At 40.6% G+C, this 26,979-nt stretch overlaps 3 protein-coding genes across 4 annotated transcripts in view; 1 reads left to right on the top strand and 2 right to left on the bottom strand.

The window, feature by feature from the left end:
• The window catches only part of LOC133484877 (neuronal acetylcholine receptor subunit alpha-7-like), a 42,383-nt gene extending 37,255 nt beyond the window's left edge, over positions 1-5,128 (bottom strand). For both annotated transcript variants that reach the window (XM_061788032.1, XM_061788033.1), the window contains exon 1: positions 4,992-5,128. In XM_061788032.1, coding sequence (XP_061644016.1) covers positions 4,992-5,061 — 70 coding nt within the window. In that variant the 5' untranslated portion in view covers positions 5,062-5,128. The remainder of the gene's footprint in view (positions 1-4,991) is intronic.
• A 5,977-nt stretch (positions 5,129-11,105) lies between these two features.
• On the top strand, positions 11,106-14,078 carry LOC133484880 (uncharacterized protein C3orf85-like). Its single transcript, XM_061788035.1, has 5 exons — positions 11,106-11,235; positions 11,371-11,406; positions 12,293-12,417; positions 12,733-12,818; positions 13,569-14,078. Exons 2-5 carry the CDS (start codon positions 11,373-11,375, stop codon positions 13,645-13,647), a joined length of 324 nt encoding a protein of 107 aa, XP_061644019.1. The 5' UTR covers positions 11,106-11,235; positions 11,371-11,372; the 3' UTR covers positions 13,648-14,078.
• Positions 13,431-25,814, bottom strand: LOC133484879 (neuronal acetylcholine receptor subunit non-alpha-2-like). The gene is made up of 6 exons (XM_061788034.1): positions 25,595-25,814; positions 23,155-23,306; positions 18,659-18,703; positions 18,009-18,118; positions 15,761-16,667; positions 13,431-15,011 (listed from the first exon to the last, which is right to left on the bottom strand). Exons 1-6 carry the CDS (start codon positions 25,662-25,664, stop codon positions 14,838-14,840), a joined length of 1,458 nt encoding a protein of 485 aa, XP_061644018.1. The 5' UTR covers positions 25,665-25,814; the 3' UTR covers positions 13,431-14,837.
• Between the last annotated feature and the right edge of the window lie 1,165 nt (positions 25,815-26,979).

The following is a 26,979-nucleotide window of genomic DNA, read 5'->3' as shown; positions in this document are numbered from 1 at the left end:
TACAGTAGTTTATTACCAGAACATTTTAGTCACCGCAACCAAGTACAAAAGCATGAGGGTAAAAGGTATTGTTTTAAGTGTGATTGTGTATCATGCAGCCATAAATATCTTTGCCTCTCTATTACCTACAACTACTCCTAATCATACATACAAGTGTAACACATCCAGGCTTTGCTACATCAAAATTACGTATATCTTCCGAATAAAGTTAATGCATAAGTATAACACAAAGCTTGGAACACTTGGGGGTCACAATGGTCGCATGAATCATGATGAATAAACAATAAAGTGGTGAACAAAAAAGCTGCACATAAAAAAAAAAAAGATTACAAAAAAAGTCATCCAATTAGTTGAATTAGACCAAATCAACTTTAACTGAATATACTGCACGTCAGACACTATTATGAGACCGATTCATACAAAAAATAAACGGATTTGATCGGATCAGCACAAAACATGGTGCCACATTTGAGAAACATAAAAGAGCTTCGATCCCTCAGTGTTTTGGGGCTGTGTTCTAGACGTGAAGGAGGGGTGGGGGTTGGGGGGAGGGCGTTCTGCACAGAGAAAGCACTGACAGCCCACCTCTCCCTCAGGGGCAGCTGGTGAGTCAACCAAATGACAACTATGCACATCTCCAGCTATTTTGGTGTAAAGATGTATTGGCTTATGTGTAAATTTGTATAAGTAATGCAAATATTTCAATCCCGTGTGGAAAAGGGCTGAAAACAAACTCCCAAAGCATCATTTGTTGTTTAATAAATAATAGCTACACACTTTTGTCTCAGAAACTAAAATGCATTACACTTGAATACCTCTACCAATTAAGGTATTATACAGTCACTGCACCCTTTATTGGGAGCACTGATGCAAAAATGAGGTCAAGAGAAGAAACGGATGAGGGGAGTTCTGCAGTGAAGCTCACAGATGTTCAGAAGCTGTAAACTAAAACCCAGGAGGTCATCTTGTTAGAAAATCTCCAAGGGGAGGTGAGAGCAGGTCAAAAGTTGAATGTTATTTTTTTGTTTGTTTGTTTTAAGAAGTCAGAATTGTAGTGAGGTGAACATTTTTAGGCAGAGTATCAGGGGACTTCAATGAAGATATCACCAGCTCTTCAGATGCCCGCTAAAAAGCTGAAGCGGGCTACATTTATATTAGTTACAGCTGTGACCAGCAGAATGCAGCTCTACGGAGGGCACAAGGTGGTGCAAACTTTAGGCCGGTTCCAAGCCTAGATAAATGCAGAGGGTTACGTCAGGAGGGGCATCCTGCTTAAAACCTTGCCAAACAAATATGAGCGTTCATCCAAAGAATTACATACCAGATCAGTCGTGCCCCGGGTTAGCAATGTCCGGTGGAAATGCAGCTACTCTGGGTCGAAGATGAAGGAGAGGAAGCAGGAAAGAAGAGGAAAGCACAGAGACTAGAACTGAATGTGGGGACTTTGAATGTTGGGACTATGACAGGAAAAAATCGGGATTTGGTTGACATGATCATTAGGAGAAAGGTTGATATATTGTGTGTCCAGGAGATCAGGTGGAAAGGCAGTAAGGCTAGAGGTTTAGGGGCAGGGTTCAAATTATTTTACCATGGTGTAGATGAGAAGAGAAATTGACTCGGGGATATTTTAAAAGAAGAGTTAGCTAAGAAAGTCTTAGAAAAGAGTATCAGATCGAGTGATGAGGCTGAAACTTGAACTTGAGGATGTTATGTATAATGTGATTAGTGGCTATGCTCCACAGGTAGGATGTGACCTAGAGGTGAAAAAGAAATTCTGGAAGGAGCGAGACGAAGTAGTTCTGAGAGTCGTGATTGGTGCACATTGTAATGGACGTGTTGGTGAAGGAAATAGGGGAGATGAAGAAGTGATGGGTAAGTACGGTATCCAGGAAAGGAACTTGGAGGGACAGATGGTGGTAGACTTTGCAAAAAGGATGCAAATGGCTGTAGTGAACACTTTTTTCCAGAAGAGGCAGGAACATAGGGTGACCTACAAGAGCGGAGGTAGAAGCATGCAGGTGGACTACATCTTGTGCAGAGGATGTAATCTGAAGGAGGTTACTGACTGTAAAGTAGGGGGAGGGGACTATTACAGTATGCATAAATGTTTATTATTTTTTGAGAGCATAGTTTCTGTGGCATTTGCACTATGTTATATTATCCATCCATTTTCTTTACCGCTTATCCTCACTAGGGTCGCGGGCTGCTGGAGTCTATCCCAGTTATCTTTGGATGGGAGGTGGTGTACTCTCTGAACCGGTCGCCAGCCAATCGCAGGGCACATAGAAACAAACAACAATTCGCACTCACGTTCACACCTACGGGCAATTTAGAGTCTTCAATTAACCTACCACGCATGATTTGGGGATGTGGGAGGAAACCAGAGTGCCCGGAGAAAACCCATCCAGGTACGGGAAGAACATGCAAAGTCCACACAGGCTGGGCCGGGATTTGAACCCCGGTCCCCAGAACTGTGAGGCAGTTGTCCACCGTGCCAATGTTATATGATTATATTATTATTATTGTTATTATTCTATTCTATTATTACAAATATAATGATTTCATGTGTTCAAATTACTAGACCAAAGTAATAATCCTACCATCTTTTTTAGGAGTCAAGATTTTGAATTTCCAATTATTTCTTAGCAGTGTTAAATTCTTATTTAAATCAGTGAGAACAACAACAATCAAGCAGAACAAATAAACAAGTGTCTTAATGGCTCTGTTGCTGTTTTGAATTTTATAGGAGAGTTTTATAATCTATGGTGAGCGATCACAGCCATAAAACCACTTGATGTTTAATCCTAATCCGGGAGCAAAGACCTTCCATGTGTCTTTCCACTTTTAAATGATCTTTCCTGCACTGTATGTTGTTTTTATTTTTATTTGTTATATTTGTTTTCAACTATTTTTAAGACGCTTTTTATTTTTCTCTTTATTTTTAGAATGCTTTGGATCATGTAAAGCACATTAAGTTACCTTGTGTATGCAATGCACTATATAAATAAATTTGCTTTGCTTACAACGTTCATATTCATTGAACCCTCTCTTGAGCAGCGCAAACCTTTGAGAACTGAGACTGTAAAAAAAAAAAAAAAAATTGAATAAAAAAAAAGACCTTAAAGCCACTACAAGGAAAACATGTGTTGTTTAGTGTTTTTCACACATTAAAAAGCCCTATAACTATGAAGTTTAATAAATGTGACTTTTTAACATGTAGCAACAAAGTACAAAACTGCTATGTTCATGCGTATCCCAGCACTAACACAACATGGTAGGTGACCAGCCTGGTCCAGCAATACAGTATTACAGTTAAATAAAATAGGTTGTTTCGTGTTGCCACAGCATTAAGTCCTAATAAAACCAGTGGAGCAAACTTCACTATTAAAATGTGTCTGAACCTTTGTGAGGGTCAAGAATAAAAGATCAAGCCAAAAAGTTGAAAAGATGTAAGTAAGCTTCATACACAAAACTATGGCTGGCGGTCGTTTGAATCATATTCCCAAACAGAATACTAATGTTGTTTGGATGCAAACTAGTTTTAAAAGTGACTTCAATTTGTGTTCAAAGTTAACCAAAAAACTGAGCCATCCATTTTCTGTACCGCTTTATCCTCACTAGGGTCACGGGCGTGCTGGAGCCTATCCCAGCTATCTTCGGGTGGGAGGCGAGGTACACCCTGAGCCAATCGCAGGGCACAAACAACCATTCACACTCACATTCACACCTACGGGCAATTTAGAATGTTCAATCAACGTACCACGCATGTTTTTGGGATGTGGGTGGAAACCGGAGTGCCCGGTGAAAACCCACCCAGGCAACATGCAAACTCCACTCAGACGGGGCCGGGATTTGAACCCCGGTCCCCAGAACTGTGAGGCACATATATGCACACAGATGTGCAGATTGCATGTAATATTCTAAACTGAGGCATTCCATGAAATGAATTAAGGGGTGGCAAAATGTTACTGTTGAATCATGTCACCATTATCCATCCATCCATCCATATACCGCTTGTCCTCATTGGGGTTGCGGGTGAGTTGGATCCCATCCCAGCTAACTTTGAGCGAGAGGCGGGCTACACCCTGGACTGGTCGCCAGCCAATGGGAGGGCACAAATAGACAAACAACCATTCGCACTCACATTCACACCTCCGACTTTAGAGTCTTCAATGTACGTAACACGCCTGTGTTGTGTTGGAATTTGGGAGGAAGCCGTGAGAGAGAGAGCGAGAGAGAGAGAGAGAGAGAGAGAGAGAGAGTGAGCGAGAGATACACTCATATTAATAATATAGAAACAAACAAAAAGTAAAAAGAAATACAACAGCAGCAATGAAGAGGAATTCGAATTTTTTTCAATCTAAGAAGAATGTAAGAAAGAAAACAAACAGATGGTATATTAGAACACGGTAAGTAATAAAAAGAAATAGTGTAATTATGCTACAGTAATATTTACACAATATGTGCAATGTGGGAAGTATATTATTGGCAGTGATACACCATATGTAAAGTGTACTGATCTTATTGGATAATATGCAAAATATTGCACAATGAAAGTCAGATTAGAACCAGTACAAAGCGAGCGATATGAATATGGATAATAATATAAGCAGTGTATAGTATTCATTTTAATATATATAATATTGATTGTACATATCTAATATGCATTACATTATAGCCCAATGCCAAGAAGTATCTTAGGGTTGTTATATGAGTGAATAGAGATAGATAGACATTATAGATATGTCATGAATTATTTGAGATAAAAAGTATCTTTCAAAAGAATTGAATTAGTGTCAATATATGCAGAACTGCAAGTGCTGTAATCATTGTTGTTCGATTTTCAAAACAAGTGATAATACAGACTCCTGCTTTCCAAAAATCAACAGCACAGGTGTCAGTGTTGCGTTCACGTTCGCATCCGTCCTCCTCGTCGTGGCCCCACTAAAGGGACCTCCGGGGTGTCAATCATTTGTTTGTGTCTTCCATACCTTTGAAGAGGATGGCTGTCCACACGTAAAATGCAAGCGAACACGCGGCCCAAAACTTGTGGCACCGCATCCTGGCAGGTTGGCAGCGGCCCTGGCTGCTGCTGCTGGTGGTGCTGCTGCTGCTGCTTCTGCTGCTCCTCGTCTTCGCAGGCTTGCGGGAACAAGAGGCAGGAGAGAGGCGGGGTAAAGACAGGAGGGGAGGGGGAAAAGGGTGCAACATGTCTGCTACTGACAAGCCACAATGAAGATTAGCGCGTTCACGAGACTTTACATGCGTGACACGGGCTGTACGGTGGTGTGTGTTTATGGCGGTCAAGGGATGAAAATGTCATGACACAGCTTTCAATCAGGTACGCTAGACACCTATAAAGTTTCCCAATCTTTATTGAGCCAATGGCACATTTGATACATGAGAAAAACCTCAGAGCCCACCTTTAAAATGTCACAAAAATTACACATACTGAAGTAATGATGAATTTAGCCTACTCACACATTTACTTGGTGAGAAATCTGCTGAAGTCAATTTTATTTATATGCTGTCAGTTGACAACAGAAATTACAGTGGACATAGAAAGCATACACCCTCCTGTTCAAATGCCAGGTTTTTGTATCTAAAAGAAAAAAAAAAGAGACCAAGATAAATCATTTCAAAACTTTTTTTCCCCACCAAACCCTATAACCTGTACAACTCAGTAAAGTAATTAAAACAAGTAAAAAATAAACAACTCAAACAATATAATTATTTTTAAGTATGCACGACCTCATAACTGGCTTGTGGCTGTGTTCAGAATTGCCAATCACATCCGAACTTACAGTAGGCGTTATTAAATGGGAATCAGCAAGCACCTGACACACATTTTCCTCCATGTGTACAACACTGCTCATCACCAAAAGAACACCATACCTACAGTGAAGCATGATGGTAGCCACGTCATGTCTTGGGGCTGTTTTTTCTTCAGGTGGAACTCGGGCCTTTGACAAAGTGGGAGGAATTCCGAATAGTTCCAAAAAACAGTCAGTGTTAGCACAAAACCTTCAGGCTTCGTAGAGAAATATATATATATACTGTATATACACATACATACAGTATATATATACTTTCCGATGGTCTTGAGACAGCTCTCTGCTCTTACCGATCATGAGATGTGTCTTGAGTCACACCTTGGCAATGAAACCTTTTTGTTGGCCATCAATTAGGACTGAACTAGCTAATATTCATTCGCAAGACAAGGGGCTGGATTGATGTTTGATTATTGATAGATTTTAGGTGTTGTCTTGGCTTTCCATGCCTCTTTGCACCTTCCTCTCTTCATGTGTTCAACACGTTTTCCCTGTGTCAGTTCACATTTTGACACACAACTTAATTTCTGATCTTATTTGTTCTACTTTCTTTGTATGTATGGCTTATTTCGGTTGTTCCCAACATCTGGTGAAAGGTTCAGGTCAGTAGCACCTTTGGAAGTATATTTCATGAGAAAAACTCTCCAAATAGATGCCATCACACCCATCCTGAAGAAACCCAGTGCTGAGACATCTGACCTCATTCTCGACAGGCCAGGTTGTTTCCCCACAACTTCAGTCGTACCTCAACACAAATAATCTCCATGAACCCATCCAATCACAACATTGAAACTGCCCTGGTCAAAATCACAGATGAACAGCTGACACTGGACGACTCACCATCTTTATCCTCGTGTATTTCACCATTTCTCACCCGCTACTCCTGGACGGCATGGCTGGCGTTGGGATCACTGGTGTTGCACTCTCCTGCTTTTCATCATACCTAAATGACTGAACAATTTGTCCATCTGAAGAATCAGAAGTCTGGGTGCACGGCTGTCACACTGGGTGTCCCTCAGGGGTAAGTCTTGGGTCCCCTTCTCTTCACCATCTACCTCCTACCCAATCCTCCGTAACTATGGGATCTTTTTTCACTATTTCACTACACCGACTTCCATCACACATGCCTGGAAGACATCACGACTTGGATGGAAAAAAACTTCCTCAAATTAAGCATCAATAAAACCGAGGCTCTTGGTTAAAATTCCACCCTTTCCAAGTCACAATTCACCCCTGTTTCACCAATCATCATGGACAGTTTCCCGGGATCATTTTCCTCCCATTTCAAGGGTCCCGGAATCACCATGGAAAGCAGACTATGGAACTGTTTCCCCCCGCACATAATACGGACAGACTCCCTCACAACATTCAAAAACCAAATCAAAAACTCTTATGTTCAAACTAGCATACTCACTCTCACTAGATACTCACTTGTACTACACTTATGTTGTTTCTGTTGTGCCACTGAACTATGTTGAAGTGACACATCTAAACCTAGAGACTATTGTAAACGTCTTTAAGGGGGCCTCATGCAAATTTTCATACCAATTAACTCATTCACTACCGTTTGACATTTCTACTGCGGGTTATAATGAGACACTGCCGCAAAGGTTTGTGGGCCTCAAACATGTGAACCACAGTTCCCCATGCCTATTCCCAAAGCCAAGTCAGGTTAGAATAAGTGTCCGATTGGTTGTTTTGTTTTCATGTGCCTATCATCTATGTCTGAAGTAATTACACTCACCAGAGACAATCATTATTTGTGAGCTCATGGTTATTTCACAAAAGAATTATGGTCGAATATACCAATTGCCATGATCTGCACTCACAGGCTCATTTCCTCACCATTCAACATTGCCGACTTGTTAATGAACCTAATTAAAGAAATCTCCTGAGATTAAAATAAATAAATAAATAAAAATCAGATCAGAAATTTTACCTTTTCCAAAGCTAATAATGCTCAGTTTTAATTGTCACTGTCAGAAAAGTATCAGTTTAACAATGTTTATTATTGTGGTTGAAGTTTGCAGTGTAAAACTGCACTGCATGAGAAAGCTTCCCATACTGTATTTTGTCTACTTTATTCAAAGTGAACATTTCGGTACAGTTCTCGTATATGATAAACATTTTGCAGGTGTGCCCAGTGACATAGCAATCAACTGTATACAGTATGTGTATGCATAATATTTTACATTTCATTTACACTTCCAGCACTCTTTCACCACTTGAAATGTTTTTTGTTTTTGACATTATTCAAGGCCAGTCTGGCTCACAAGTTGATGAGGTCTAGATAATTTTAGGGAGAAATAGAGGCAATGAGGTGAAAAAAAATTTCTCGAAAGGTTCTTACTGACTGACTCCCTCTTTTCTTCCCTCCGTATTCTAGTTACCGGTAATTCAAAAACGAGTCCTGCTGATATGTTTATATCTCAAGGCACTCTTTTGAACGAGTATCATGCTATTAGATGTGATTTGCTGGATAATTTAATCCGCTTGAAGATGCTTAGACAGCCACAGTGAACGCAGTGAACATTTAACAATTACCTCTCATTGGGGAAACTGTAACAGTGAAAAGACCTTAGACAAAGGTGATCATTATAGGACTCCATGGTAACTGTCTACATTTTCCAGGACCCAAATATATTATAGTATGTCCAAATCAAATCAAATTGTATTTGTATAGCACCTTTAATACATAGAAATGCAACACAAAGTACTTCTGCAATTTTAAAACTGATGTTACGTGCGACCGCCCTCTGGTCCTCGTCAGCACACCAGCAGCAGAGTTTTGCCGTCACTGGAGATTAACAATAGTCTTTTTGGGAAGACCAGAGCGCAGGGCATTACAATAATCTAGATGACAAGACATAAAAGCATGCATCAGCACCTCCACGTTAGTTTGAGAGAGGCAGACTCTATGTTCTTAAGATGATAAAAAAAAAACTACCTTTGCAACGTTTTTAATATCCATCCATCCATCCATTTTCTGAGCCGTTTCTCCTCACTCGGGTCGCGGGCGTGCTGGAGCCTATCCCAGCTATCATCGGGCAGGAGGCGGGGTACACCCTGAACTGGTTGCCAGCCAATCGCAGGGCACATACAAACAAACAACCATTCACACTTGCATTCACACCTACTGGCAATTTAGAGTCTCCAATTCATGCATGTTTTTGGGATGTGGGAGGAAACCGGAGTGCCCGGAGAAAACCCACGCAGGCACGGGGAGAACATGCAAACTCCACACAGGTGGGGCCGGGGATTGAACCCGGGTCCTCAGAACTGTGAGGCTGACGCTCTAACCAGTCGATCACCGTGCCGCCACGTTTTTAATATGTGATATAAAATTAAGATCAGAGTCAAAAATGACATCCAGGTTCTGAACATATTGTGACGGATTTTAAAGGTACAACTGCTGAGTGTACGGTGAAAACGTAAAGTTAAAGACTGAAAAACAGTGTGGAAATAAAAATGTCGCCTACTTGTCTGATGACAGTGTAAAGGTTCACTGTCATTGTAGCTTTTTAATGCAAAATATATAAATGAAAACTGATGCCTTTAAAAAATTCCTCACTTACACTTCACATCCTGCCGCACTAACAGCTAATAATAAATTAAATAAATGAAAAACTTTGCCAGCACATACACCCCCCCCCCCCCCCCCCCCCCACCCTCCATTGAGGCGCCTGGAATAGGACATTTTTGGGAAGTGTCCGCCATACCGTCCACCAAAACAGTAAAATAAATAGCACAAATTAAGAGACTTAAAAAATGAAATCAATTCATGTCAATAGACCACAGAAAGACCACTGATGCATAATTATGTGAACCTGCAGAATGTTTTTTTTTTACTTGTACTGTAGAACTATAATCAGCTGGTGGGTGGGTGCCAGAAGACAGAATAAAGACGTAAGTGTAGAAAATAGTGCAAAGAGCAGAGCGAGATATTAATTCCCTTATCTTTAATACATGAGCTGTGTTCCAATAATGGACTTAAATGTTGTGGCACTGCTTTTTCACCCTTTTATCTTGGCTCCGTAACTCCTTGACTGTGTGCACTTTTCTTTTTTTAGTGCCTCCTTTGTTGTCTTCTTTTCCGATTTGTGGTCACAGCAGAGACAATGGGCAATTGTTATTGTTCAGATGCAAAAGCGAAGCAATAGAATCCTGTCACAGCCATGTGTCTTTTTGCATGTGTAGAATTGGATTAGATGATGATTATGATTGTGTCCTACTCTGTTTGTTTTATTTAAGTCCATCCATACTTCCATTTTATACCAGAGGTTCTCAAACATTTTACCCCAAGTACTACCTCAAATCACCACCTCTCCAACTACCACAATAATGACTAAAACAAAAAATACAGCATTTCATCAAAACCTATTGGACACAGGTTTCATTCCTCAAAATTGAAAAATATTTAATATTATTGTAGGCCATTGTAACATTATGCACAGTCTAAACATTAACACAGCGCTTAATATATGAGGGGGGGTTTAAAATATACCTAAATAATGAAGCAATTAAAATGTATTGTGCATAAATGTTAAATAAAAAAATCTACCTAAAAAATGTAAAAAAGAAAAAAATTAAAGATTTATTGCTAATGTATCGTACTGAGCAGTTAAATACCACATGAACTGTTACTAGGCAGTAATGTTTTTTGTGTACCACAACAGGGAGCCCACATACCAGTAGTAGTACACATACCAAACTTTGAGAATTAACATGTTCACCTGTCGAATGTTGCAAACAGGTGTTTTTTTTTTATTTTTATTTTTTATATATAATTCCTCAACTTTCCCAGTCTTTGTTGTCCCTGTCACATCTTTTTTGAAAGATATTGCAGGCATCAAATTCAAAAAGTTTCAATATATTTAATTTTAAAATACAGTACAGTATTTGAAAAAGATGTCAGTATGGTGCACTGCAGTTCTACAGTAGTGGTTCATAGGTTCAAGGGCTTCTGGAAAATGCCGTGGTTGTGATAAGAACCCCACCCAGTGGAGGAAATATTATCTTACCGTCTCACACAGACACAGAGAGACAGAAAGGCACACACACACACATATATATATATAAATATATATATATAGTATGGCATGTGCTAGGATATCTTAAATCTGAAACGTTATTGACACATTGAGGACGATTTCATACTTCGTCGTCTTTATAATAAATCCTAGAGCCTAACTTGCTCCTGAAGTGAAGCAGCAGCAGCATGTGTGTATGTGTCTGTGTGTGTGTGTGTGTGTGTGTGTGTGTGCGTATTTTGGCCGGTGACCTTCCGAGGCTTGTTTGTTTGACTTCAGTTATTCCTCTCTGCTTCTTGGTGAAAGAAACGCTTGTCTTGTTCTCGTCCACATCCTTCTGTGAGATTCTCAGGTTGGAGCTGAGATCCGTGCAGGTAAATCTTGCACTTTTCTTCTTTGGATGAATAACGAACTGTACTTTATTTGATTTTCCCCTATAATGTTTATTTTCTATTTTATTTTTTTACACTGGAACTATTCACCTAAAATACTGACCTTTCATTTTATAGACATGAAATTTCTAATTCTGCTGGCTGTTTTGACTGGTAAGTACACTAATTTAATCATCATCATCATTTTCATCATCAACATCATAAACATACTCATCATATTGTCATAAGTTATTCAAACGTTTGCACTCACCGGCCATATGATTTCTTGTTTTAGCAAAAAAATAACTCTGCTTTCCACTACTTTACCCTCAATGATAAACACATTCTTAAAAGAATACTGTATGTGTCCTATTAATTCATATCTCATTACAAACTGAGTTAACCAGTACACAGTATTAAACAGTTTTTGTATTACGTTGTGCACGTGTAGCTGATGTTTTACTTAGTGTGTATAAAGTGTGTTGTTGTTGTTTTTTTTTTAAATAATAAACATCCATCTATTTTCTGAGCCGCTTCTCCTCACTCGGGTCGCGGGCGTGCTGGAGCCTATCCCAGCTGTCATCGGGCAGGAGGCGGGGTACACCCTGAACTGGTTGCCAGCCAATCGCAGGGCACATAGAAACAAACAACCATCCGGGCAATTTAGAGTCTCCAATTAATGCATGTCTTTGGGATGTGGGAGGAAACCGGAGTGCCCGGAGAAAACCCATGCAGGCACGGGGAGAACATGCAAACTCCACACAGGCGGGGACGGGGATTGAACCCAGGTCCTCAGAACTGTGAGGCTGACGCTCTAACCAGTCGCCCACCGTGCCGCCTAAATAATAAACAATGCATACAATTTATCCAATCTCTGATCGGATATATATGAATTGCTTATTTTTAAAGGCTGAAGATAACTTTATTCTCATTTTTTTTCTGCCTTATTTATTCATCACTCTCCAGCCCTGAAGGTTTTTTGTTTGTTTGTTTTTTTTGTTTTTTTGTAGAGGGTTTGTTGCACTGTTGCGGCTACCTACTGTCATCATTTTGTGTTTAGGGGTGCTGGCGGCCCCATTCGTGAGAGAAGAGGAAGCAAAGCGCTTCATCCGTCTGAAAAGACAGTCAGGATACTGGGACCCCCACAACTCTCAGAACCAGTGGGGTTACACCATCCAGGAGCAGGTGACGCATTCGCTGCTAGTTAAGACATACAGGGAACCCGCACATATTCAGATATAACTATTTAGCTGATTTTGTGCACATACCAAAGCACTTGGCCAAAGTGTTGCTTTGGCACCCTCTTGTGGCCTCTTAGTGCCAATGAACTATGTTGAAGTGAGTTGTGGAACTTCATGTCGTGCTTTGCCACCGTCTTGTTGCATCTGTAGGGAATTATAAACTCTTTGGGCGTGTCAGTTATTCACGCAGGGTGATTTAGGCAGCGTTTCGCTGTACAGTACTTGCATTAATTTCTATGACCTTGATTTTGTCCTTCAGGCGAACGAGTACTGGACAGCTCTGCGAACAGACGCCCAGTTCTACATGGATATGGGCAACCTGATGTTTGACCGCTCTGTGGCGGAGTAAGTGACACAATATTGTAGCCAATGTGGTGCGCACTGGCCGTTTTGTGTTTTGGGAGGCAAGCGAGACAGTGCGGGTGGTGCTCTGGTTAAAACTCTTTGTGACACAATTTACAAAATAAATGTAAAATTGACAGTCACCGTTACACAAGTCATTGCCTAGTGTGCATTTGACAGCGCTCCTGCCAACTCGACCTATCCTTTGTTGGCATCGGCGACCTCTGCCCCAAGTTGTCAAGGAAGCAGCATAGGGAGCACGACATACACTATGCCATTTTTTTTTTTTTCTAAATTATTACTGGGCTTTGTCAATGTCAAATTATTGTGCCCCACGCGTAATGGCTAACATAAGTGGCTCGAAACAAATATGCAATGTTGATACATTTGTGCACCAGAGCTGAATGGAATTGTACAGTATATCTGTTCAAATGAATATGAATGCTGTATGTAGCTTTTAGTACATTACCACTGAGAGAGATATTAACTCCAATAAGTACATTATAAAGTAAGAAAGAGTACTGTTGTTCTGCTGGTTGGTTTCCTACCTAAGCAGGTGGCGTGCCAACATTTTCTACATATAAATAAATAAATAAATGAACACCACTAAATACATAGTTTTACGCTTAATTGTATTTTTATTGATATTTTATTGATCTATTTTAGCTGGGGCTAAATTGACATAATTTTCATCATTCATATATGATATCATGATAATATTACGATTATAACACTTTTCTATTGACATTGCAGTGAGAACAACAGGCTGTACATGGAGATGTTGCGCAATGCTAGAGCACACTTGGACAGCCAGACGGGAGGACGCAAATAGAAAACATGAAGACAAATGATATGAGGGTTGATATGGTAAACAAACATGACTATAATGTGGTTAATGGCAGGCTTTTTGGAGATAATGTTTCATTATGGTGTCATAAATGCGCTCCTTAGTTACGTTTTAGATGCAAATGAGAGTTGCCACCATGTAACAGGTTTGGCTTATGTTTATACTTTAGATGCACTATCTATTCAACAATACCACAGCAATTTAATCAAAGCAGGCAGAGAAGATATAATATCCTTTCGAAGTTTGCTGGCTAAAATCTCCGCTTGTATTTCATACCAAAGCAGCGAGACTGTTTAGATTTGTTGTAAAACATGCTGACTCATCTTAGAATAGTGTCATTGTGCAGCAGTAAAATCCAGTACATTTAGTGAAATGAAAAAGTGTGTTGCAGCTGCAATAAATATTCATATTAATAATACATTGTCAAGTCATATTTCTACGCAGGGCTCTTCGTTCTTAGCATTATTATTATTGTTATTAGGGACAACAGAAATAGTGGTGATTCTGTTCTGATCAAAAAGTAATCATATATACTGTATGCATTTCAGGAATTAAAATAATATATTTTAAAAAGGTTTTAGGCAAGAAATACTATAATTTTATGTTTTGTTACCACCAGGGGTTACTATCACACACTGACACGCTCACATTGCTAATTAAGCATCTCGTACACTTTTATGCATTTTATGGAAATAACTTTCATGTATGCATCACTTGGTAATTTTTCTAGACTGATTTCAACACAGTTTATCGGAAGACGTATTTTTGGATGAATAATGATAAGTCATTTTTCTATCAGTAGGCTAACCTTAAGACCTTACTTTCCTCAGTGATAGCTGGAATTTACTGTACTGTCACTTTGTGTAAATGCTGAAAATTAACCATTCAAGCAGTGAAATCAGTTAATATTTGTCTATACATTACTTACTCTTACCGTGTAAATTACAGTTGCCAACCAAAATGTCAGTGCTGTTCAAATTCTGTTTATCTTCAGAACACAAAAACATTAAAAGGGAAGACAGTGCAAGAGATAGAAGATTAAACACACAGAGCTGCATGGAAGAACAGTGTGTGATAAATAAGTGTAACAATGAATTATTATAAGGATAACAGAGCCCCTTTAATAAAATGATTGTTGATCATTTATAGACTGAAACATCAGTTGTCCGTCCGTGCTAAAGCTGTGACATTGAAGTGGGATCCTCACTTGCAATTGGTGGAGGGACTTTGAAGAACATATGCAGGGCTGGAGTGAAGATAAGAATGGTGCCAAGTATTGAGACAGTCAGGAATGCCCAGAGGAAGATCCTGTCTAACACCTGGGCCACAAACTTCCAGTCTTGTACCACCTGGGAGAAAAAAAATAAATGTGAATTTAACACAAGGCCAGGGTACAATGACAACAAGATATTGATATTGTATATTAAAAACAGGATTTTCTGTGTTTCAAATACAGAAAAACTTTTTTTTTTTTCTGTTCACATAGACCTGTGCATGCCAAATGATAATCATATTGAAAAATGTGAAATTTCCATTTGCAGATTTGGATTTTCAGAAATGCGTAAAAATGCGTAAAATTTAAAACCTCTTCAAAGTCAAATGGATTGATTTTTTGTTTCTATGTTGTGTGAGAAGATCACTTGATAGTGATGTTGGATACCACCAATTTCCTTTCCAATCCGATAATGTGTAAAATTCCAGTTGGTATCGCTGATACCGATTCAATACCGATAGTTTGTGCCACTACACCTAATGTAATCTAATTGTAATAAAGGAGTGCATTTCAAACTATAGCTTCATAAAGAATACACGGCACATATAAACAAACAACCATTCGCATTCACACCTACAGGCAATTTAGAGTCTTCAATTAACCTACCACGCGTGTTTTGGGATGTGGGAGGAAACCAGAATACCTGGAGAAAACCCACAGAGGCTCAGGGAGAACATCCAAACTCCACACAGTGGAGCCGGATTTGAACCCGGGTCCTCAGAACTGTGAGGCGGACTAACCAGTCCACCATGTTACTATTGTGTGAGCTATGGCTCACTTTCCCACACACCTCCCCCCTGCTTTAGACTGATATGAGGTTATTACCTCTCGAATGAAGTGTTCCTTGCGGATGTGTCTGCTGATGTATCGCACTGAGTAGATGGCCTTCTCCAGCATGGTTGCCCAGGCCTCGTCCTCCTTTCCATCAGAAGCGCTCTGTCCTCCGCTTGCCCTCTGGCCTGCTCTCCGACCTCCAGATCGTGGCTTCACCTCGGGACTTTCAGGAGCCAGCTCCGGGTAGTGGTACCGGTCGATGTGACCTCGCATGCACAGCAGTCTGGGCAGCTTCTGAAGAAAGAGGTTGCGAACCCATGGCGACATGGGGTGGTAGGTGGCCGACGAGCGGTGGTGCACGTTGATGACGAACACGGTGACGATGATGGAGAGCGTGACAAAGATCATGATAAAGAGCAAATACTCGCCGATGAGAGGGATGACTTTGGAAGACGAGGGGATGATCTCTTCGATGACGAGGAGGAAGACAGTGAGCGACACGAGGACAGAGGTGGAGAGAGACAACTTTTCCCCTTCGTCGGACGGAAGATAGAATACCAGCACAGTCAGGAAAGACAACCCCAGACAAGGGATGATGAGGAAGAGCGTGTAGAATAACGGCAACCTCTTCAGGATGAAGGAGTACGTGAGGAAAGGATAGGAATACAGGCCGTCCTTCCTGTTCCCCTTTGCCCCCGTGGCGTTGAGAATCTCCCACTCGCCGTTATCGAAGAAGTCCTTCCTGTCCACTTGGTTATCAATTAAAACGAGGTCTACCATGTTCCCGTCGTAGGTCCAAGAGCCGAACTTCATGGTGCAGTTCTGGCGGTCAAAGGGGAAAAAGGTGACGTCCATGGTGCATGCCGACTTGTAACTGGCAGGCGGTGTCCACGTGATGACCCCGTTGTACTTGACAATTGCTTTGGTCATCAGGGAGCCTTCAAATCGCCCGTCAGCGCTGAAAAAAAGATCATATGCACCGAATGTTTGTTTGTTTTTTGCAGTTGTGGAAATGATTTAAACGGGGACATATTTTTCCAAACCAACTTTTTCTAGTATATGGGATGTAATATTGTCTCTATGGTGCCTCGTTAAACGTGAAATAGAAATTAAAATCGTCCACGCATTCCTGAACTCCAGATGTTTTGTTTTTTTGTTGAGAGCCCTGAAATCACGTCATTCGTCATTAGCGAAGCTCTCCGCCTTCCCTCTCTGCTCCCGAGCCAGCGCTATCATCATATCAAACGTGTGCTCTCACAAGTGGGTCTTCTAGGCAACCAATGAGAGGAAAGGGGGCAGTCTTATCCAAATATGGTCAAAAGGGATATAAAATCGGGTCAAACAGAAATAGCTGTCAGAGGGGGCTTTTCTGGACACTCGTATGGCAAAACTAAGGTGTTTTTTTTAAATAAAATGGACACTTTTATACAAAGTCCATGTTAAAAAGTCCCTATATGGAGGTCGAAGTAGCCAAAAAACAAGACCTTTAGAAACACTGTAGTATAGAACAGCCTATGAATTATAGAATGTTGTAGTCCATAACGTTTCGTGCCACATGCCATGTCTGCAGGGCTAAACTGGTTTTGAATAGCTTATTTTATTGTTCCAATTTTTGTTATTCAGTGTATTGAGTGAATTATGTTCACCAGTTACATTTATTCTTTGAAAAGGCAGTGGTTCTCAAACCTTTTTATAGCATGTACCACCTAAAAAAATATTTGTCTCTCCAAGTACCAACTTAATGACAAATATTAAAATACAGTAGCTTAGCAGGACCAAGTGTTTGTCAAAAACGAGGCAGTTTTTTCTCCTAAAAATTAAATGTAATATTATTTTAAGCCACTTCAACATTATGCTCAATTTGAACAATACTCTAAACTAAAAAACAAAAAAATATATATATTCTTTACTAATGATTCAATTAAAAGGAATTGCACATAGTTCAATATGTTCAATAAAGACTTTGCCTAAAATTTTTTGAAAACAGAGTTCTAAAAGATTTAATGCAAATGAATTGCACTTAAATAAATACAACTGTACTGTACTTGATAAATGTATTGTACTCGATTAAAAAAATGTCTAAGCCACTGTAACATTATGCATACTTTGATTTGAATTCAGTGATTCGTTTAAATATCACTAGAGGGAGCCCAAGTACCACTGATGCTACGTGTTTCACTACGCACACACTTTTGAGAATAACTGCGTAAATGGATTCGGTTTTATTTCATTCAGTTCACATTTCTAATGTATCATCTTGTATCTTTGTGGACAATATGACGAAGATGTTAAATCTTACTTCTCATAGAGGACAATGTCGGGGAGCCAAATGTTTTCAGATGGAACTCGGATGGAAGTGATGCCTCCGTATTTATCTGGATTCCAACGCAGTTTGTAATCCGTCCATTCCTGCGCATAAGAAAAGCAACACTGACTTCTTAACACCACCTATATTCATCATCTGTAAGCATCAAAAGGTTGTTATTTGTTTTTTACAGTGGCTTTAGCAGAACATGATTTTCATATAGAAACTTTGATTGTGTCTTTTTGTGGATGATGTCGAGGTAGGTAAATCCATCCATCCATTTTTAAGAGGGCATGTTCTCACTATGGCAGAGCTGGATCCTAGCCCAGGTGATTGTGTCCAAGGCGTTATACACCTTGGACTGTTCACCAGCCAATCACAGCCAAACAACCATTCACATTCACTTGTGGACTACTTAAGCCTTCAATCAACCCAACGTGCATGTTTCCGGAATGTTGGAGGAAGTCGGTGTAGCCGGAGAAAATCCACACAGAGTGGGAGAACATGCAAACCCCACACTGGAGAGATGCAACTCGAATTATGGCAATCATTCAGCAATAATACAATGATAAGCAACAGTGTCACAGCGAGTTTTAAAACATAAATACACAGGTACAGAACTTTAAATGTTGACTCTAGCTTACCTGCCACAGCCAAACATTTGTTGTCATTAGCTGGTTCTTCTCATCCTAAACATGATAACACAAATAAAAGACTGATGTAAAAAAAAATCTCTTTATGAAGAGATGATCACATGCTTCAAAACTCACCAAGAGCAATAGAGTAGGAGCACTGCATCATACTGAGTAAATGATTTCCTCTCTAGGGATTGACTTTTGATACATCTCTGGCATTAGATCTCATTTAGATTGTGCAGATCTACCTAACGAAATAGATGGTGAGTGTGCAGTCACGTGTTGAGGTTGCACTATGGCATTACGTTATTTCAGTGAACTGAAAAACAAGAGTACTAATACTACTCACACCGAGATGCACGGTCAAGACGGACAGAAAGAGAGAAAGATGTACAATAAATAAATAAATAATCACATGTGACTTAAAAGCTGTCGAAGTCTGCATGTGAGGGAGTGTTTCCGATGAGTCCAGGCCTCAGCTGTCACCCTCACTTGGACGCTGTAGCCATCACACTGAGCAGAGGTGAAGCATATGATCTAATAGTGAGCTATGCAGCAGCCAATTTGGGAGCCTCAGGGGGACAACGCAGAAAACATTGTCGCCTCACTCTCCCTGTAGTCCAAAATTCAAAAGGACCACCTGACTGAAATTGTTCTTTCTCTCAATCAAGAAGGGGCTTTGTATGGAGCTTATGTGACAGGATGGCCGCAAATGGCCCTCCATCCAGTTTTCAGAAGCCCGCAACATGGACCTACTAGAGGTAACAGTTCACACAGCCCGTAACATTGAAAGAAAATAAATAAAATGGCTGAGGGGCAGCATGCAAAGTGTGGGTGTCAAAAGTGAAGGGCTTGTGACACCCACATCCTACATGGGTGCGACACCCCTCAAAACTACTATTACCAATACATTGATTTTATATCGCGCTTTTTTTTACATATACAGATGCAAATTAACTATTTACAACTTTAAAAAGAAACAAATTTGTCTTCATAACATGCTAGTGCATAAGATACTTGAGTGTCAGAAGCAACAATGTTTTCCTCCACCTTCTGCTCGATGCCACGTTCCAATTTGTAAAAATATCACAATGATAATTCAAGTAATTGCTTTCAAAAATGTCATCTTTCTACAGTTTGTTCTTGTTTTGGTTCTAAATGTGGAGATCAGATTCGGTTGCTGCTTTATTCTAGTAAATGCAAGGCAGCGGGCCACCCCAAAATCCTGAAAAATCCTAAACGACTATATTGGCCTGTCATCTTTAACAGACTGCTCTGACGTAGCAGTTATTCAAAATAACTATAATATATCATTGCTTGATGGACTGTTTTTTTTTTTTTTTTTTTTTTTTTTACTGGTTAATGAATTAAAGACAAAGAATGTCAAAGTGGGTCTTATAGCCTTAGATTTTCCCATATATGGCCCTCGGAGGGAAAGGTTTGGACACCCTACATTAACAGTTGGTGGCTTAACTGACAAGCTCTCATTTCAGGCCTTTTTGTTTAGTTTTATGTGGCTTTTTGCTGCACTTCAAAAGAGGGAGCAGCCTTAACAAGGGGCCCCTCAGACAAGGAGAGCGTGTTACAGTACGAAAAGAAGAACGAACAGAAATGAAAGTAGTAAGACTCATTTGTGACAATACCTATCTTCACTTGTTAAGGTAGAACAGTTTTATTGTTTTCACATCTTTATTAAGAGCGGTAAACTTCTTATTAGACTTGCAGGACAGTCGAGAATGTCACAATGTTGGTGGAAAACAATACGTGTAACAGTAGATAGGATAAGAAGTGGCAGGTATCAGACAAGTAAAAGAAAAAAGAGATACGCAGGAATAAAGATAGCACAATATGAATACCGTGTTTTCAAGACCATTTGGCGGACTTAAAAGTCTTTTCTCCAAAATGGACAGGGCCCCTTATAATGCGGCGCGCCTTATGTGTGCACTGAGTTCCAAAATCTGTAGATGTTGTTGTGTGACTTTGATTGGGAGCATTTCCTGCCGACATGCCGCTTATATAGCGCAAAGGCAGACGTGACTGAGGATGGCATGCGGACGTAAAGGGGGGAGGGTGTGCGTGAAAAAGGACTTTAAAGACATGCCCCCAGTAGGTATATAGAGCCAGTATGTGCATTGTGCAAAACAACATCGGTTTGGCTAAGGACCCCCGAAAATGGCACCTACGAAGAGACAGGCTTACGAAGCACAGCACAACTGCAAGCTATCAGTTACGCGGAGGAACATGGGAATTGAGCAGCCGCGAGAGAATTCAAGGTCAACGAATCCATGTTTCGCAAGTGGAGGAAGCAGGAAAACGAGCATCGCCAAGTCAAGAAGACGAAGCGCCGGGCGAGTTACGCCACCATATGTGAATGGATTGTGGATGCCTGGGCTAAGGTATCTGCTTTGACTGTTGTCCCAGCTTTCGCGAAAGCCGGCATCATTGCTGAACAGACCCCCGGAAACGAGAATGACTCCGACAATGACGAGAGGGAACCTGGCATGTTTGATGGAGAACTTGCCCAGCTGTTCATTTCGGATACAGAAGATGAGGACTTTGATGGATTTGTGGATGAGGATTGATCAAAAAATAACATGAGTACATTGTTAAATACTTCAATAAAGTACAACCGAACTCAGTTTTGCTCCCGCTGCCTTTTTAAAAACATACGCTAGCATGCATGCTAGCGTATGTTTTACCATACCCGCGCCCAATAATACGGTGTGCCTTATGTATGTGTTAAATACAGAATTAGACCCTGTAAATGAAACTGCCCCTTTTAATACGGTGCCCCTTATGGTCGTGAAAATACAGTATATAGTGTTCCCCTGCATATTACTACTCGGGGATTCACCTCGTCATGGATTTTTTTCAGGGGAAAAAATCCTATCCTTTGATATTCACTGAAAAACTCACCAATTCACCAATTTGTTTGTGCTCAGGCTAAAGCCTTAATATAAACGTATTGCTTTGGCCCCATCTTGTGACATCTTGGTGCCAAGGAATTATTGTGAAAGTGAGTTAGGGAGCGTCATGTAGTTCTTTACCACCATCTTGTGGCATCTTTAGGCAATTATAAACCTTTTGTAGGGGCGCATTATTACCGTAATTTCTCGTGTATAATGCGCACCCAGGTATAATTCGCACCCCCATAGTTGACCACAAAATTCTGGCAAACCCTTCTACCTATGTATAATGCATTTTTACAATGCATGATTTTGCTTCTACCCATATGATCAAAACATTAACTATTATCTGTATTTTGTTAGTTTTTTTCAAAGAATTATTCTGAAGCTAAGCACTTTATTTGAACACATACTTTGTTTATTTACCTGCTCTTATTTTGAAATTCACAGCACTACTTTTATTTAGTGAATGAGAAAACACACAGTTGCGCTCATATGTTTGATTACCCAGGCAGAATTTGTAAGATGGGTACAATTCTTGAAAGAAAACATGAAGGACCAGGTGAAACACATTTAATTTTATTTTAATGGTTTTCAAATTACTGCGATTAGCTGGCAACCAGTTCAGGGTGTGCCCCGCCTCCTGCCCGATGATAGCTGGGATAGGCTCCAGCACGCCCGCGACCCTAGTGAGGAGAAGCGGCTCAGAAAATGGATGGATGGATGGTTTTCAAATTAAACGGTCAAGCATTTCAGGAGAGCATTATCATAAAACAAAACATAACCATAAAGAAATTAATGATTGTTGTTGTTCAGTCATCAGCCATATTTAAAAATAAATAAATAAAAAATATTTCACAAATTCTGTAAACTTATGAGCACAACTGTACATGCAGTCATACGTACATACCCCTGTCATATTGTAATGAAAGTGTAGGCTACACCTTTTTATAACCACTAGGTGGCAGTGGCGTATTACAAAGAAAGTGTACACCTTTTTCATAACCTCTAGTTGGCACTGGCATTTTGGAATGAAAGTGGACAGGTTTTTCATAACCACTAGATGGCGGCATACACTTATAAAATGTGAAAGTTTTTTTCCATTTCCCCCTATACCTATGTGCACTATTGACTTTTGCCAATTTTTTTTGGAGGGGGAAATGCGCATTATACACGACAAATTACGGTACTTGCAGATTTTCGGTATTCGCAGCAGGGCTCGGTCCCTAGCCCCTGTAAACATAAAAGTGACACTGTGCAGACGGTAAAACAGAACACACAGGCGGTAGCCAGTGAGAAAGAAATTGACTCCAGTGCATTACTGACTAGATGAGCCTCCCCCCGCCACAAACGTCTGCCTTTGCAAAGATGACAACTTTCAGTATGATGCAGCGAACCTTTCCACCTGAAATATACAACCAAATAATAAACATAATGTGATAAGCCAAACTTTTTGATTGCAGCTCTTGGATCTCGTGACATTGTGCAGGTGCACCTAATGAAGTGTAGTAGGTAAGCAAGTTTCGGTTAGTAAGTGTGAAGTCTACAGTAGAGTATGTTGTGAAACAGAAGTAAAAGCAGTTATGTGTTCCTTCTCACCACATCGACCAGCTGGGAGATCTTGAGTCCGAAGCGGACTCTGATGGTGTCGTTGGCGTGCTGAATGGGCCTCACCCAGCGTTGGTAGCCTTGGAAGAGGTTCTTCAGCAGAGCGTCCTCCATCTCTGCCAAGGAAACAAACTCATTTGGGGCTAGAATGAGAAGAAGACCTTGACAGTGAAAAATTACACCCAACAACCATGAATCAAATGAAGTATGAATGTAAAAGTCTGGTACTGCATCCATAGGGCTTATGTTGTTAGCTATGGAATGTCAATGTATAATTGTATTGTTTACATGTTTAGCAGCCATCACTGCAGTTATAGTGTAGTACATAAATACTGCCCATTCTCACGATAAATATTTCTCAAGAGACACATACAGTCGGAAATGTGTCATTGGCCTCTTTTTGTCTTATGACACATTGAAGTATTATTAAAGTAGTTCAGCGCAAAATGAAACTGAGTTTTCTTAGTGAAAGGACTTCTGGGCAGCACTTTATGTGTCAGATTATTTTATATTCACAGGTACTTAAATACCTTGACACACATACCATTTCATTCGGTACACCTGCACTCACTAAAAAGATCCAATATAAGATTAAGCTCAGTTTTGAGTGACAGTCAGGTGGTCATAGTTTGCAGTGGTGTCAAAGTGCACTGCCTAATATTTTGGGTCCAGTATTTTTACAAAAGGTGCCAAAGATTGCTTCAAAAACAAACAAAAACTTATTGTTAAATGAATACCTATCTGATGTCAATCAAAAAAGATTGCAAAAATCTCATTAGAGTGTGCAGGTCTACCTAATGAAATGACCAATGTGTATTGAAGAAAATAAAACGATTATGTGAGTCTGTTGTTGTTTGTTTTGAGGTGAAAAACCCATTCTCAATGTGACCATAAAGACAGAAAAATTATATGGGCTCACAGAAATATTGCAGCACATGTTGATGCTTCAAGAATATGCGTATGGAAAGCTGCTTGAGCATTTATTAGTTATCATGTACTAGTATGCACATTGTCCTCACTAGCAAGACAATTCAGCTCACAAGTGAAACGATTGTCTTAGTAGTAATGTTTTTTTCCATTATTAGAGCCACTTTTGCTCTACTAGTAAGCAATTCAACCTTACTGGAACACTACTACTGTACGATAGTAACACTACCAGTCACAACTAGGCACTAGCAGCCTCCTGGACAGTAGCACCAAAATGCAAACATGTAGTAACATGTAGTTGTTCAGCTAGTTTGCCAAGGTTGTTGTTTGATATTATAATATACAGTGAACACCCTCTATTCACGAATCAGCAAAAAATTGAGGCTCCCCCTGTAAAGGTTTGTAATTGCCTATGCCACATGATGGCGGCAAAGCACCACTTGTGTCTCAATGAACCTCCTCAACTCACCCCAACAAATTTCCTTGACACCAAGATAGCATCATGATGGCACCAAAGCAATAATGTCGACAGCCAAATTAAAAAATGCCCGACCACGGATAGGTGAGGTACTGGTTAGAGCGTCAGCCTCACAGTTCTGAGAACCCGGGTTCAATCCCCGGCCCCGCCTGTGTGGAGTTTGCATGTTCTCCCCGTGCCTGCGTGGGTTTTCTCCGGGCACTCCGGTTTCCTCCCACATCCCAAAAACATGCATTAATTGGAGACTCTAAATTGCCCGTAGGCATGACTGTGAGTGCAAATGGTTGTTTGTTTCTATGTGCCCTGCGATTGGCTGGCAACCAGTTCAGGGTGTACCCCGCCTCCTGCCCGATGACAGCTGGGATAGGCTCCAGCACGCTCGCGACCCTAGTGAGGAGAAGCGGCTCACAAAATGGATGGATGGATGGACGGTACTAGATAATAGCTAGCACTTAACTAGTAACATATAGGCGTCAATTTGTGCGCAGATTTGCCTCACTACTAACAGGTACCCTAATAGTATGCCAATGTTGTCCTTCTAGTGTGCAAATGTCATACAATAGTGGAGAGCAGTATAAACGTTACTCGTAAGACAACAGTCGTTCTACAAGTGATCGAAGGACAAAGAGCATACTAGTATATGGCCCTTATACTAGATTTGAAGAGCATCAAATAAATGCTCAAACAGCTTTCCATGTACTAGTATGCTCGTCGTCCTTAGCAGTTGGGCAACTTTGGCATACAAGTAGGACAAATACATGTCATCGGTGAGGCAAAGCAGTGCACTAGTTTACAACTGCATGCTACTAGTACTACTAGTGACATGCTACTAGTGCACATTTTTGTCTCACTTGTATTATGTAGTGTGCGAAGTTGTCCTAACAGTAAATCGTTCTACTAGTGCGCCCTGGGCGTTGTACTCGTGTGCTGAATGGTCTTACTAGTGAGAACAAAGAGCGTGCTAGTACATGAACCTTGGGGTGAATATCAAGAGATATATGCGCGTGCCTTTGCATCAGTCCTTACCAGTGATGGTGGCGAGGGTGACCGGGCAGGATGCAGCCGAAAGGAAGAAGAGGAGCACCAACTTCATCATGTCCTGTGCGCTCCTGCAGCCTCTCTTCGGTAACGTTCGATCGTCACGTCGAGGTTCCCATCAAGTCGAAACCGGCAGGCTGCGGTCCCAAACCGGGCAGAGAGACGGCGGGCACACGCTGACTCCGGGCTGGAGCGTCACAGGATGGGAGAGGAGGGGGGTGGGGAGTGGAGGAAGAGGAAGAGGATGAGGGGTGGAGCCACCGCAACGTACGCGGAGCAATTCAATATTAATTATGTCACTGTTTTATAACGTTGTAATACTATAGAATAAGCCCTTGAGTTGAGTTAACTCTTAGTAGGGAGATCTACAAATTACATGACTTACATTTATGATTCTACGACATAAAACAGACTCTTGCTCAAGTGCAGAACTTGCAAAGTTTTCATTCCCCCCCCCCCCCCCCCCCCCCCCCATTTCATATCATTTTAATTTACTTTAAAATACACGTTGAATGTAAAAGAGTCTAGTTTTAAAGTACCAACTTTCCTATAGTTGCATGTGGAACAATTCTTCATTTAAGGATGGACTTCCATAGGTGTCCACTGGAGGGTACTAATCATTTTTATTTATTTATATCGCGCTTTTACAACAGCCATTACATTACATCATTAATCATGAACATTATTAGGTTCAGAAGTTATTTACAGATTTTAAATATATTACTTTAAAGCAGCATTCATGAACATAGCTCTGCTCTGTTGTATCTTTCTTTTCTTTTCTTTTCTTTTCTTTTGCTACACTCATTCAAGGGACAACACATGCAAATTAGATTTTAGCTAACTAGGCCTAGTCCAATTCTTTTACTGATGCATTGTCCTTGTAAAAAACAAATTTAAATAAATAAAGGGGAATTCTGTTCACACTCTGCTGTCTATTTGTTACAGAGAACACGCATGCAGGCATGCACAGTGATGGTCTGAGACCAGTTTTACTGGGGGGTAGGGGGGGCTGGGGCCAGGGGATTCATGAGAGGGGCACGGTTTTAAATACACACACACACAGACACACACACACACACACGCACGCACAGAGTCACTGATGGCAGGGCGTTTTCCCAGCTGTCACCAATTCTGATAGTGTTGCATGTGGGAAGAGCGTGAAAATGTCAAGCTCAGGTGTTGAAGAAACAGTTGATGATTCAAAATGAGCTTTAGAAGATGAGAAATTGGGTCAATCATAAGTATCCATCCATCCATCCATTTTCTACATCGCTTATCCTGTTCAGGGTCGCCGGGAGCTGGAGCTTATCCCAGCTCTCATCAGCTGAAAGGAAAACTACACCCTGGACAGGTTGCCAGTCAATTACAGGATA

This window comes from Phyllopteryx taeniolatus, chromosome 10 (genome assembly GCF_024500385.1).
Source record: "Phyllopteryx taeniolatus isolate TA_2022b chromosome 10, UOR_Ptae_1.2, whole genome shotgun sequence".
In the NCBI taxonomy this organism is placed as follows: Eukaryota; Metazoa; Chordata; class Actinopteri; order Syngnathiformes; family Syngnathidae; genus Phyllopteryx; species Phyllopteryx taeniolatus.
The sequence above is the reverse complement of the archived record's forward strand: the minus strand, read 5'-3'. Positions and strand labels throughout refer to the sequence as shown.